A 14,344-nucleotide genomic window follows, 5' to 3' on the forward strand; every position below is an offset into this window, starting at 1 on the left:
GAGTCTATGGGAAATTATTTAATTGCATAGGTTGCCAAGAATATTTATGAGATGACAAAGAAGATTTGACTTGTTTTTTGGTGAGTTATTGTGTTTGTTTTGACAGTTGTTGTTATGCTTGCGGAGGAACATTTTGCTGCGAGCTCTTTTAAAATTTGATTATTTTTGTTTTGTTTTGTTTTTTGGGTATGTTGTGACATCAGTTTAGAAAGTTAGGATTTTATTTGAAAAATATTTTGATGGAAAAGTTTTTTAAATAATAAATTGCTGAATCTATGATAAAGCTGTGCAATAGATATTTTGATATATATAATGGAACCAACATAATTAAGCTATTAAAGAAGAAGCAGATTTTCTAAAGTCTTTTCTAAAATCATAACAAAGTAGTATGTGATTTTCCAGAATGAGATGAAGAAGGTCACAAATTATCCAACATATTTTGTACTAAGGTTACCCGAAGCTTACTTACCTACTTAAGGTGGTGCTACAGACCAGTGTGAACTAGGGCTTCACCCAACAAACATCAAGTTGCATGGGGTCACTTTCCACTTGTGCGTGCCACCTGATACGTGGACTTCCTCTTCTGGCCTTTAGGCTTGGATTCGATGACGTTCTAGGACTTTTATCCTTCTGGCTAAGTCTACGTTATTGTAAAGCCCCTAAGCTTGTCGTTCCGTCTTTTCCCCCTCTCATGTTCTTTGCATACTAGACCGTAGATCAAGCGAAGAACTTTTCTTTGGAAAGACCCATGGTGCTTTTATACGCTTTTGTCATATGCCGTATAGAAGGACGGGCTTTACAACTCAATTGCTTTCTTTGTCCAAATCAACAGCGGTTAGCAGGAGTAATTCTGGTACTGGTGATGTTTTCTGCGTTCATTGCGGAGTCTACAGGAAGACAAAGTACTTAGCTACCTAAAAGTTACGTCTCTGGATGGTGACGTTTTAAATTTTTTTGATAGCAGTATGTACTTTGTTTTGCTTTCATTTTTACCCCTGAACCCGTTTTTACCGCCGCTGTCTTAACACTCACAAAAGCTCCATTGTCATCACACTGAGTTCTTGCGAATATATCAAATGTCACCATTTGCCAGTAATTGGACAGACTTTTGAAAGATTGTGCTTCTAGTGTTGACGTGTGAGCTATGCTCTATTCTTTCAAGCACGATGTTAAAAAAGTTGCATAACAGCCCATTCTGCTGTGATATTTCAACTTTTGTCTATGCAGCCTTCGGTCCGAGGATTATGTATTTATGAATTTTGTTTCACCTGCTTTTTTTGTTTATAATAAACACACACTCAAGGGGATATTACTACCCTTATTATGCAGAGGCACAGTGGGAGCAGTCGGAAGAGGAGAGGCGGTTTAAAAGGAGATGTCGGTGCACATTGGTTTTGAATTCCTGAATATTGCAATGACTAGGAAAGACAGAGTGTGGTAAGGCATTCCACATTCGCGTAGTACTGCTAAAGAACGAATCTCTGTATTTGACAGTACGACCGAAGTTGGGTTCGAGGGTATACTGATGAGCATTCCCAGAAGCTCAAGCATTACGGTTGAACTGTTTAAGGGGAGGAATGCAACTGGCTATTTCATTAGAGAATAAGCCGTTAAAATAACGGTAAAAAAGGGTCAGACAAGAGACCTTACGACTATGTTTAAGCGAAGTAAATGAACTCATGATGATATTATCATCTATCAAGTTAAATGCTCTACGTACAATACTGTCCAAGAGGTTTAAATAAGTTGCAGGAGCACCAGCCCAGAGATGGGAGTTATACTCAAGCTTTCGACGTATGTTAGTCTTGTAGATAATAGCCAGATCAGAAGGGGTGAAATATTTCTGGCGTCGCCTAAGGAAACTCAAACACCTTGCGGCATTGTTGGCGACATCGCGTATGTAATCATTCCACAAGAGGTGGTTGGTGACACACATACCGAGAATATCGAGGTGTTCAGTCTTATTGATGCCATCCATGGATAATGGATTGATAAAGGACAGCATTGGGTTTTCGAAGCATTAAATTCCACGAGGTTTTTTAATCCCCATTGAACAATGATTTTTAGCTCGGAATTTAATGACCTTATCATATTTAGTCGTTGCAGTTCCACATCCGAAGAAGAGGGATGTGAGTCTGAAAACGAATATGAAAAGCTAAGAGTACTATCGTCAGCGAAACAATGTATTGGATTAGATGTTGCAGACAGGAGATCAAATAAAAATGAGAAACAGTGTTGGAGATAAATTAGAGCCCTGGGGTACACCAGCATTTATTTTGTGGTTTTCAGACTTAAATCCATCGAATACTACTTGTATTGAACGATCCGAAAGGTAATTACTAATCCAATGAAGCAATTATTCATGAAAACCGAAAGCACGCATTTTCGATAAGAGAGCCTGATGCCAAACCCTATCAAATGCTTTTGTAATATCAACTACAATAATCTTACTTTCTCCAAAACGATGTAAAGATTTGCTCCACTGATCGTTGATATGAACCATGAGATCAAAAGTACACCTATAGCTACGAAAGCCGTATTGCTGGTCATTAAGAAGCTTTCGATGTTCAAGATATTTCTTGAGCTGATAATTAATCAGCGTTTGCATGACCTTGGAAAGAAGGAACGTAAGTGCAATCAGTCGGTAGTTAGAGAGTGAGGAAGATTCGCCTTTTTTGGGAATAGGCTGGACAAATGCGGGTTTCCATCCGCTCGGAACGAGACCTGAGGAGTAGGACAGATGAAAAAACTTACGCAGTGGTTTTGCTAGCGTTGGAGAACACCTCTTCAGAACAATAGCGGGGATACCATCCGGACCAGCGGATTTATGTGTGTTTAGATCTCTTAGGACTCTTGCCACAGTACGAGTGCGAAAAAAGATTGGTCCCATAGAATCACTAACTCGGTCAAATACAGGCGAAGTGATAACACTCACTGGTAGCGTAGAATTGGCGTCGAACTGCCTAGTAAAGAGATTAGCTTTCTCTAAAGAGCTAACAAAAGGTGTGTCATTGACAACGAGCGTAGGAACCGAAGAAGAGGAAGAATTGCTCATGTTTTTTACAAATGACTAAAAATTTGTACTGCCTTTGGGACCTTGCAGTATTTTTTGCCGTAACTTTTAGTCATGTAAAAATTTGGTCCTTCGAATATGGGCGTTGGAGGTTTTTCTGACTTGTTTGAACTTTTTCCGGCTTTCCTCAATACGGTTGGCTTTAAAACAACGGAAAGTTACCTCTTTGACCCTAATTACCTGTTTACAGCTCGCATCAAACCAAGCGTTTTCCTTGGGTCTGATACTTTTAACCTTGTTCGGTATAAAAGTTCTCATACCCAGGAGAATTAAACTTGTGATCGTATCAGCGCTGGCTTCAACGTCACTATCGAGGAAGGATAGTGACCAGTTAAAGATTCTGAAATAAATATTGAGACCGTCCCAGTTGGCTTTCTCGTATTGCCAAACGGTTCTCTTAGGAGCTCTTTCTTTAACTGGACAGTTTTGACACAAGAAATTTGCTGATATAACACAATGGTCGGATGTGCCTAGAAGAGATAAAACACTAACAGTGTACTTATCAGGGTCAGAGGTAAGAAACAAGTCAAGAGTGTTTTCTGCTCGACCTTCAACGTCCGATATTCGGGTGGGCTCATTGACCAGCTGAGTTAGGTGTTCAACTCAGCGAAGATTTCTGCACACACTCCATCGGGTGTTGTCTGGCCTGAATGTTATTGAAATTGAAATCGCCCGTTACAACGATTTCAGTGCGAGGATAGGACGAAACAATTTTTTAGATGGAATCAGACAAAGCATCAAATTCACGAGAAGTTGATACCCTGTCAAAATTTGGGCTTCTATAAAGGAAGCAGTAGTGAATGATTTGCTTATTTACGGACAATTTAAACCACATATAATTAAAAAAGGAATAGGTGCAAAGACCATATTGTTTTAAGAGCTGATAAAGAACATCATTCCTAACGTGTATATCGAGGCCATGGTGGGAAAAGAATAAAGGCACCAAGCTATACCCATGAATACAAAATTCAGCAGGATCGGAATCTTTACCTACTTGGGTTTCACTTAGTGCTCATAAACTTTCTAACTTCATTTCAACTTTTAGACCTGTCAACTTCTTCAAACGCATGGTTCTCATGCTCTCTGTTTTTCCTTCGGTGTTGTTCTCTCCTCTTCTGCTCATAGAGCTCGGGAGCAGCTCGCGTCCTCCTATGCAGCGCCGCTTTGCGTGCCTGTTGTTTGGCTGCGTTTGTCTGCCGACATTCCTCATCAGTCCAGGGGTTTCTTGTTGGTGGCTGATTAGAACCCATCTTGTCAGATGCAGCAGGAAGCTTGGTTAACTTCGATTGGAATATGGCCAATCTAGTTGACAGTAGATTGGTCTTGAGAACTGCAAGTTCCTTTGTGGATGTTGAGGTACGTAAAACACGTACTGGCTACCATGACCTGAGAAAGACCTTAAGAAAATTCAGATATTTTCAGTTTTCTGGAATATATAAGAACTACAATTCGATTTTCCGAGTAAACGGTGTTTCAGCAGGGATTTGTGACTGAAACCTGTGTTTGCTGCCCTTTTTTTCAACAATGATGAGTGATCATGAATGAAATGAACAAAACTATTGAGGTGCATTTCTGGAGATATACAGGAAATATTCGACTCTTTCTTAAGTAAAGTGTCCTGATTGTAGCAACACGATTATAAAAAATCAGGGATAGGTACGACAGTTTAATTAAAGAAATAGAAGAAAAATATCGAAATGCAAACCAAGAAGCAACTGTTAACGCTTTTGCTTATTTCCATGACTACTTGTCCAATTTTTTGCTAAGAAATAACTGTCAACAATTTTAAACCTTCGTTTTTATTTCATCTGACACTGGTGGATTTTGATTTTCAAATTTTTTTACTTGCACAGAAGTTGTTCAAAATCACGCTTCTAAATGCTTACATAATTTTTAAAATATTCTTTAAAAGTTAAGTTAAATTGATAACAAGAAATATTTTTACTTGCGGTGACGCCCTTGCATTCCTAATTTGTATCATACTTGTTTAATGAAACACTTAAGTAGTTTTAAAAGCACTAGTAAATATGTAAGTGTCACCGACAAAGATTCATCGAAAATTTGAACCATTGGATGGAGATGTTCCACCAAGCTCACGACGGCGATTTGGCCGATATTTTTTTCCATACATAATTAAACCACAGCAATATTATCATAACAAAAAGAAACTACAACTATTTCCCAATTAGTTTGTGTTTTATTCAAAATCAACATCGGCCCTTAAAATTTAACCACCCTTTGCATTGAAATTATCAATAGGTAATTTCTGATTGCATAACTGAAGAAAGTTCAAATAAAAGAAGGAAAAAGAACTATTTTACATACCATTGTGAATTGCAGGACGTGACTGCAACTGCTCACATCCCTAACCCAGTGCCTGCACCTTGGTTATAAAGTATTAAAGTTTACATGAAATAATACACGTCCTATGTACATACATTGTACATAATATGTACGATTGAAATTTGAAAAACAAAACTACGAATATGGAATGCTCAAAGCCACACGTGTAAGCTTGTGTTTTATTTTTAAACATTAATCATCTACGTATTCCGACTCAAGTTCATACCCTTGAAGGACATCAATGTTTTTACAATTATACATGAAATTTATTTTTGCTACATCTACTCTTGAGAAGCCCGTGCGCTGTCCCATCAACCTTGATTCCTTGGTAATTTTCTGTACAAAGAAAGAAAAAATAAGTTACAAAACCTTAATGGAATTTTCAACTATTCAAAAAAACATTCTCAATCTTATATCGTATATGCGATACATGACTGTGACTCTGTGTGTACTTACCCTTGACTCGATTGTGGGCTTTCCATTCTTCGAAAAGGACGTTGGTGAATAGTGCATCACACTCGCGTAATCATATCCAATTCCTCTACCCGTCGTCGTAGTCGTAGCACTGTGGTGCTGCTGGTGTTGCTGATATTCGACTGATGGTTGGGAAGACTTAACAAAGTTAACTTTCATATCATCCTTGATGTTCTCCGTTCTCACAACCACGTAACTATCCCGTTCGAAGCGATTCTGTTCGTGTATAAAGCCCAGCACATGCATCAGCTCATGGATGGCAGTGCCGCGTTTCATAAGGCACTGTGGGGCTTGCAAGTTAACTTCTTGTCTACCACCCATTCGGCCCACTGCAGACCAGCAGCCAGATCTACCATTCACAATGGCAATGTAATCTCTTTCCTTGTTACTGCTGGAACGGGGTCTGAAGCGGATACATGTTCTTTTGTGGTACTGATCGAATGCCCAATGAATTGCTGCAAGTTCGTTGGAGCTGAATTTCCCGACTATCTCGTATGGCACCACACCATTTGCCCAGAGCAAGGGCTTTGTGAATATGCCACCTTTTTGTTTTCTATACAGTCGTACCGGAATTCGAATATCTCCCTCAAAATAAGAGCCTAATTCTTCAGGATTTTGGTTAGAATTGCTATGATTGTAGTTGGCCACTAGTTTGCCAGTTATTTCGTCATCATCACTATCGATAAATGCATTTTCGTCAACACCAATTGAATCTAGAAAACCAATGTCCTTGTCCAGAACTTCATTAAAAACGTTGATTTTTTCATCATCACTAAAACCACTTGACGAACAAAACTTTAAAACTTGAATTAAAAGAAACAACTTGTAATAATTTTGATTGGAGTTCATTATATTTCTCGTATTTCCGAGTACTGCAACAGTTTGGATTTAATAATAGCTTGGTTCCAGGGTACTAGCAATTTATATTAAAATTTTGGACACATTGACTGGGCTGCGCCTTGCCCTACAAGAAGCTACACCTGTTATGTTGTAGGTATCTGAATGAATTGCGAAAAGGGTTACCATGATTGAAATTTAGAAATCAATTTGCCCCAAGAGATGAATAAAGTAAATCATCAAAAGGAAATAAAATACAACTGACATTTCCTTAAGTAAGAATTGTTTGTTTATAATAAACTTTTAACCCAACTAATATCTTTTAAGCTCTAAAAACAAACTGTTTTAATAAAAGCTTTAATTTTTATGTTGATTGATATAATTTAAATTCTTACTATGGCAACTCTAACTTAATTTTCATTTGTTTATTATTTTCGCTCCAAATATTTATCTTCAAATTGTCAGCGGAACTATCAAGAAGTATACAAATATTTATTTTTTTGGTAAATGAATAAACTGCTTAATGTTTATGTACTCAATTTATTTTTGTTTATTACTTGATAATGTCATTTTGTGTTTATATTGAGTTTATCTAGATTATAAATTTATTTTAATTAAATATTGTCCTAAGAATAAGAAGCTTATTTTATTAATGAGAATGTAAATGTTTAATAGCAAATAATACAGGCAACGTTTTAAAAACCATAAATCTATGCAAACTGTTTGGTTTGTTTACTTTCTAATATGGCTTCAGGCTGTAGTTAATGCTTGGGGGGCCCCATTTCTCGATTAAAATATCTTTCAATACTTTTCATTATATTCATCAATCTTTAGGAAAATGTCAAAATAAATGGATTTATTTTTCTATCCAATGGAAATCTTCCACGTAGTACAGGACGCTTACCACACTTAAACCACCGGTTAGGTTAATGGGCTGTCGGTTAGTCTTGTTACTTAGATCAGTGTAGATCTATTGTGAAAACCAAGATTAAAACTTATGAAAAGACTCCTATGACAGAGCGTGCCCAAGGCGTGAGTGTAGTTACTGCAAGCTGTGCGCGATTTTTTTTGTATAGATGTGAGTCTATAGAAATTTTTTTTTGTATAGATGTGAGTCAGAATAACGGCGATGACAAACCGAATTCCGCTGTAAGGGAGATAGAACCACTCAACCTCGGCGACGCAGATCAATAATTCCGCCTACCCGACCTTGACGAAGTGGAGATAGCTATATCTAAACTTAAGTCAAACAAAGCTGCTGGAGCTGACGGCATCGCTGCCGAACTAAGCAGCAGGCGATGACTTGGTACGGAGCATGCACCAACTCATCTGCAAAATATGGTCGGAAGAAAGCATGCCCAATTAGTGGAATCTCAGCATAGTGTGCCCGATACATAAGAAAGGAGACCCTCTAAACTGCGCCAACTACAGAGGCATCAGTCTCTTTAACATTGCGTATAAGATCCTCTCTGCCGTATTATGTGAACGTCTGAAGCCATTCGTCAACAACCTGATTGGTCATTATCAGTGTGGCTTCAGACCAGGAAAGTCCACTATCGACCAAATATTCACACTACGGCAGATCTTGGAAAAAACCCAGGAGCTTCAAATCAATACCCACCATCTCTTTATCGATTGTAAAGCCGCGTGTGACAGCATCTATAGGGAAGAGCTCTACCGAGCAATGTCTAGTTTTGGCATCCCTGTCAAACTTATCCGTTTTTGCAGAATGACAATGGAGAATGCACGCTGCTCTATCAAGGTCGGAAAATATCTTACCGATGCATTTGATGTCAAAAAAGGTTTTAGACAAGGCAATGCACTGTCATGCGACTTCTTCAACATCGTTCTGGAAAGAATTGTGCAAAACTCAACCGTCAACACTAGAGGCACAATCTTCCAAAGGTCGATCCAATTACTCGGGTACGCAGATGATATTGACATAATTGGAAGATCAAAGCGTGATGTCTGTGGAGCGTTTTTGAGCATTTCGACGGCAAGACCAAGTATATGCTGTCATCAAAAAGGACACTGAACGACGACGTCATGGACAAAACGTCACCATGGACAGCTATAACTTTGAGGTAGTTAAGGACTTTGTCTACCTAGGCACCGCTATTAATACAGACAACGACACCAGCGCTGAAATCAAACGAAGAATAACTTGCAAATCGCTGCTTCTTTGGACTCAGAAGGCAATTGAGAAGTAAAGTCCTCTCTCCAGCATGTATAATCACCATCTATAAGACACTCATCATCCCGGTTCTCATCTATGGCGGGCCTGGACCCTGACAAAGAAAGATGAGAGCGTCTTAGGATGCTTCGAGAGAAAAATCCTTCTTGTGATTTTTGGTCCCGTATGCATAGATGGAGAATGGAGGAGAAGATATAACGACGAACTGTACGGGCTGTACAGCAACACTGACCTAGTTAGCAAATTTATAGTCCAACGGCGGACTTTCATTCTGCTAACTGCAGAATTAAAGTCCAACGGAAGGCGCAGTAGAGGAAGACCGCGACTCAGGTGGCGCACCCAGGTGGGAGAGGACCTCAACCAACTTGGCGTGCGAAACTGGAGACAGCTAGCTAGGAACCGAGCTGGCTGAAGACGCTTGTTGGTTGAGGCCCAGGTCCGCCCCGGACTGTAGCGCCACCTTAAGTAAGTAAGTAAGTAGATGTGAGTCAGAATATTCACGTGGGTGAGAAGATGTCAATGCATCGGTTTCTTCTTCCCTACTTCTAAAAGGGAGGCCGGTTGAGTCTGCCTAGTTAAACCTATTCTTGCCAGTTTATCAGCTTTTTCATTTCCTGCATGACTTGACAACTAAGTCAATGACCTCACCTTAGCTATGAATAGATCGTTAGAAATTCCATGCCCACTTAGACTGTTAAAAAGAAAGATAAAACCAAAATGGTGGGCCTCAGAGCTCGACTCGCTCGACTCGTTCAGAAGAGAATGTAGAAAACTCTTTAACCGAGCCATAGAGATCCTGAAAATAGAGATATTTACTAAGCTAAATAGTAAATCTACAGTCCAATACTCAAAAGCTAATAACTTTCAGGGCTTCTACATGGAGAAAATTGGTGGTAGTTTAACTGATGAAAGGAGGTTGAGTCAACAATTGCGAAGGAAGTACCTTCTTCGTACTTGGAGACATCAGTAAAGAGGATTGTATAATTGTTCCAGGTGAAAGGATTCAGTAACTTGTGAAAAAGATGATGCCGATTTTCGAGCAACATTAAGGTGATGTAGAGGGTTTATTTTTTTTTTGTGTGTTGGAGCGTTTTAAGATTTTGGTGCAGTCTACAAGAATTAGAGGGTTATAGGATTCAAGGATTTTTCCTACAATTGTTGATGTAGGGAGTTCTTTTCTTTCCTCGATTGAGGAGAAACCTACCTCTATGAGGATATTTTTTGTTCAGCTTGTTCTGAAAGCCTTGAGGATGATTGTGTGTTTTAAGAGGTTAGGTGTAATATTTTGCACATTTTCATTTGCATGTTAATAGCAGGATAACTACAAATATTTGCATATTTATTGCATAGTTTACTTTCGTTCTAGAAGATTTAAACGCAGGATCGGGATGCACCAAAGATTGATACGTTCAAGTATATGCCTATAGCCTTATACGGTCAAAAGACTTTCTCGAAATCGATAGAGAGGATACAGATTTGATTTTGGAAGAGGGAAATTCATCAATCAATTTATTTACAGTCTTTCAAATAAGAGCGTGATTGACTACCGAAAATTAATGAAAGATTTCGCTCTAATTCCTTCGCGAGCCGATAGAGAGAGCTTTGTCCTTGATGCATTGTCAATAAAGGTTCAGTTGTCGTTGATCTTTTGAAAGAGAATTACGTTAAACGCCATTAGTGCTAAGTACTCGTCGCGCTACGACACGCTGCGTTACTTTGCATCTACCCGAAAGGTCCCAAAATGTCGCAATCAGCAGCTGCTAAATATACGAGAAAGTGGAAGACATTTGTATGCAGAAGTGGATACAGCGATATAAAGTGCCTAAAAATGTCGATGACTTACCAAAAGGTGGTTCGATAGGAAAAGTGAAAAAAAGATGAAAAAAGATTAGTGAACCTGTTTTCGCTAAATCCTGCTTTAACACTGCGACAAGGACAAGCAACATTGATGGCAAACGGATTAGATATATACTAAGAAATTATCCGAACCCTTCTTTATACTCATGATCTGATATGGCACAACACAATGAAGAGGCCTCTGTTGACTGGAAAACAAAGCGACTCGCTTGAGCGTATGAGAATATTGATAGAGATTTTGAAAATTGGCCGTCGCAGTCGCATGTTATACAGAAACTTCGTGGAAGACGCATATACTCTTTGAAGCACTTGTCTTACGAAATAGTAGAAAGCAAGTCTCGGAGATGCTAGGCAAGAACTCAAACTTACAATCTATCTGCATCAACTCTTCTATAAAACTCCAGATTAGTATCCTTGACCTGGAAAGTTCTTTAGCTTAAGAAAAAGGCAAAACTCCTGGCTTTGACAAAATATCTTATCGTATTCTTAAAAATGCACGTAGTTTATTGAAACTGCGCTTCATTTCCCTTCAACATCCTTGACACTGAAGTCATTTCACAATCATGGAAAATCAAAAGTATTGTGCCTATTCTATAACACGCCAAGGCACAAGGCCTATTCTATAAAAGAGGTGAGCGGTTACCGCCCAATTTCTTTATTGCCAAGGAAAAGTAGAAAAAGTTCTAGACACAAGAGTGTGTACGTACGTCCGTACGTCTTGAAGTTTTTTTCGTCATCCATACCTCAAGAACCAGAAGAGATATCGACTTTAAATATATTTAGCTATACAGATAATAAGGCAGAAATATGCAGAAAGGGCTCTTGAGAAAATTTCCTGGGTAATTTTTTTTACCATAGCTTTTTAAAAAAGAGGTGAAAATGTTGGTTCAACCAGAACATCTCACGAACCAATGATGCTTGAATAAAATTGTATATTATATATACGATACCAAATAAATATATTTCTGGAAAAAAATCCAACAAACGGCTTTTTTATAAATCAAAAAAACTGAAAATTTTAAAAACAAAAATTGAATTTTTCTCCAAAATAATTTATTGCTTCGAAAAATAATGTTTTAAAAATCTGGTAAAATTTTGAAAAAAATCGAATTCACAGTTTTTTTACAAACAAATTAAAACCTAAACAAAATTTATAAAAGTTGGTAAAATTTGATATTCGACTCAAAAATACTTTCAAAACTTTGCGAATATAATCAAAATAATTTTATTTTTGCGTAAAATTTTAAGAAAAATAGAATTTACATAAAATAAAAACCTTAAAAAGCAATATTAAAACTTAGTAAACACTTACTTTCGACCCAAATATTTTTTCAAAATTTAAAAATATTGACTTATAATTTTTATCTCACAGAAAATATTGTTTTCGACATTCAGGAAAACTTGTGTAAGAATCCAACAGTCAGTTTTTTTCATAAAAATATTACTCACCTACTAAAAGGACCTGGGCCTCAACCAACATGCGTATCTAGCCAGCTCAGTCCCTAACTAGTTGTTTCCAGTTTCACACGGAAAGTTGGTGAGGTCTTCACCCACCTGCATGCGCCACCTAAGACGCGGTCTTCCTCTACTTCGCCGTCCCTCGGGATTGAATTCGAAGACATTCTGGGCTGACCCAGCCTTCTAAGTCCATGGATTTGAATTCTGTTAACTAGGGCAGTGTCGCTGTACAGCCCGTGCAGTTTGTCGTTATATTTTCTCCTCCATTCTCCATCTGTGCGTACGGGACAAAAAGTCACAAGAAGAATTTTTCTCTCGAAGCATCCTAAGACGCTCTCAACTTTCTTTGACAGGGTCCAGGCCTCAGCGCCATAAATGAGAACCAGGATGATGAGTGTCTTATAGATGGTGATTTTAGATGCTCGAGAGAGGACTTTACTTCTCAATTGCCTTCTAAGTCGAAAGAAACAGCGATTTGCAAGAGTTATTCTTCGTTTGATTTCAGCACTGGTGCCGTTGTCTGTGTTTATAGCGGTGCCTAGGTAGACAAAGTCCTTAACTACCTCGAGCAGTCCATGGTGACGTTTTGTCCAAGGCGTCGCTATTCAATGTCCTTTTTTGATGACAGCATATACTTGGTCTTGGCCTCATTGACCACTAAACCCATTTTCTTCGCTTCCGTCGCAATGCTCAAAAACGCTCCACTTACATCACGCTTCGATCTTCCAATTATGTCATTATCATCTTCATATCCGATGAATTTGATGGACCTTTGGAAAATTATGCATCTAGTGCTGACGGTTCAGTTTTGCACAGTTCTTTCCATAACGATGTTGAAGAAGTGGCATGACAGTGCATCGCCTTGTCTTAAACATTTTTTGACATCAAATGCATCGGTGAATTCTTTTCCGTTTTTGATAGACCAGCGTGCATTCTCCATCGTCATTCTGCACAAACGGATAAGTTTGACAGGGATGCCAAAACTAGACAATGTTCTGTATTGCTCTTCGGCATAGATGCTGTCATACACGGATTTAAAATCGATAAAGAGATGGTCAGTATCGATTTGAAGCACCTGGGTTTTTCCCACGATCTGCGGAAGTGTGGGCTCCGAATAAGTGGTGGAAACCCTATAAGGTGTTCACTATGTAGTTCAACCTTACTGGAACTGTAGACGCCACCGTTGATTCCATCTCGAGAATTCGTCCGCTGCCGTCTGGATAAAGAGAGGTGCCTTATTGGAAACACCTCTCCCCTCTCTCTCGTTTGCTGCCCCCAACAACTATCCACTGGGGTTAGAACCCAATCTCCAGTTGAGGTACAAGGCTGGTACCCGATGTTTAGCGCGGGGAGGTGAAAAAAGGAGTTGAAATACAGAGGTCGGTTTTGAGAAAAACCTGTAGACGCTTGGGTCCTCTTGAATGCACAATGCACATGTCTACCATTTGAACACCCATACAAAAAAAATCTACATAACATTGAAATCTACAAAAAAAAGTACTCAAAATGTATAAAAATTGATTTTCGGTGTTCGATATCTCGTGAATAATAGAAGATATTGACTTTAAATTAAATTCATTCATCAAATTTGTAGTTGTTTATAAACGGTGATTTTTTAAGAGCCTGAGAACTTTTTAAGAAAAAAAACGCATAAAATTTGCAAAATCTCATCGATTCTTTATTTGAAACGTTAGATTGGTCCATGACATTTACTTTTTGAAGATAATTTCATTTAAATGTTGACCGTGTCTGCGTCTTAGCGGGTCCATTCGGAAAGTCCAATTTTGGGTAACTTTTTCGAGCATTTCGGCCGGAATAGCCCGAATTTCTTCGGAAATGTTGTCTTCCAAAGCTGGAATAGTTGCTGGCTTATTTATCTTGGTGGCCAACTTACCGGTCCATTCCTTGAGATGAATTGTTCTCCGAAGTTTTCCTTCAAAATGGCCATAGAATCGCGAGCTGTGTGGCATGTAGCGCCATCTTGTTGAAACCACATGTCAACCAAGTTCAGTTCTTCCATTTTTGGCAACAAAAAGTTTGTTAGCATTGAACGATAGCGATCGCCATTCACCGTAACGTTGCCACACCAAACAGTGCATTTTTCGGGA

The 14,344-nt window shown here is 38.6% G+C and overlaps 2 protein-coding genes across 16 annotated transcripts in view; one reads left to right on the forward strand and one right to left on the reverse strand.

Moving 5' to 3' along the window:
- Window positions 1-14,344, forward strand: part of LOC129953677 (glutamate-gated chloride channel) — a 240,227-nt gene that overhangs the window by 126,304 nt on the left and 99,579 nt on the right. The gene's annotated exons all lie outside the window — the stretch shown is intronic.
- On the reverse strand, window positions 5,559-6,754 carry LOC129938397 (zinc metalloproteinase nas-1-like). Its single transcript, XM_056045971.1, has 2 exons — window positions 5,873-6,754; window positions 5,559-5,752 (listed from the first exon to the last, which is right to left on the reverse strand). Exons 1-2 carry the CDS (start codon window positions 6,737-6,739, stop codon window positions 5,609-5,611), a joined length of 1,011 nt encoding a protein of 336 aa, XP_055901946.1. The 5' UTR covers window positions 6,740-6,754; the 3' UTR covers window positions 5,559-5,608.

This window comes from Eupeodes corollae, chromosome 1, assembly GCF_945859685.1.
Source record: "Eupeodes corollae chromosome 1, idEupCoro1.1, whole genome shotgun sequence".
NCBI lineage: Eukaryota > Metazoa > Arthropoda > Insecta > Diptera > Syrphidae > Eupeodes > Eupeodes corollae.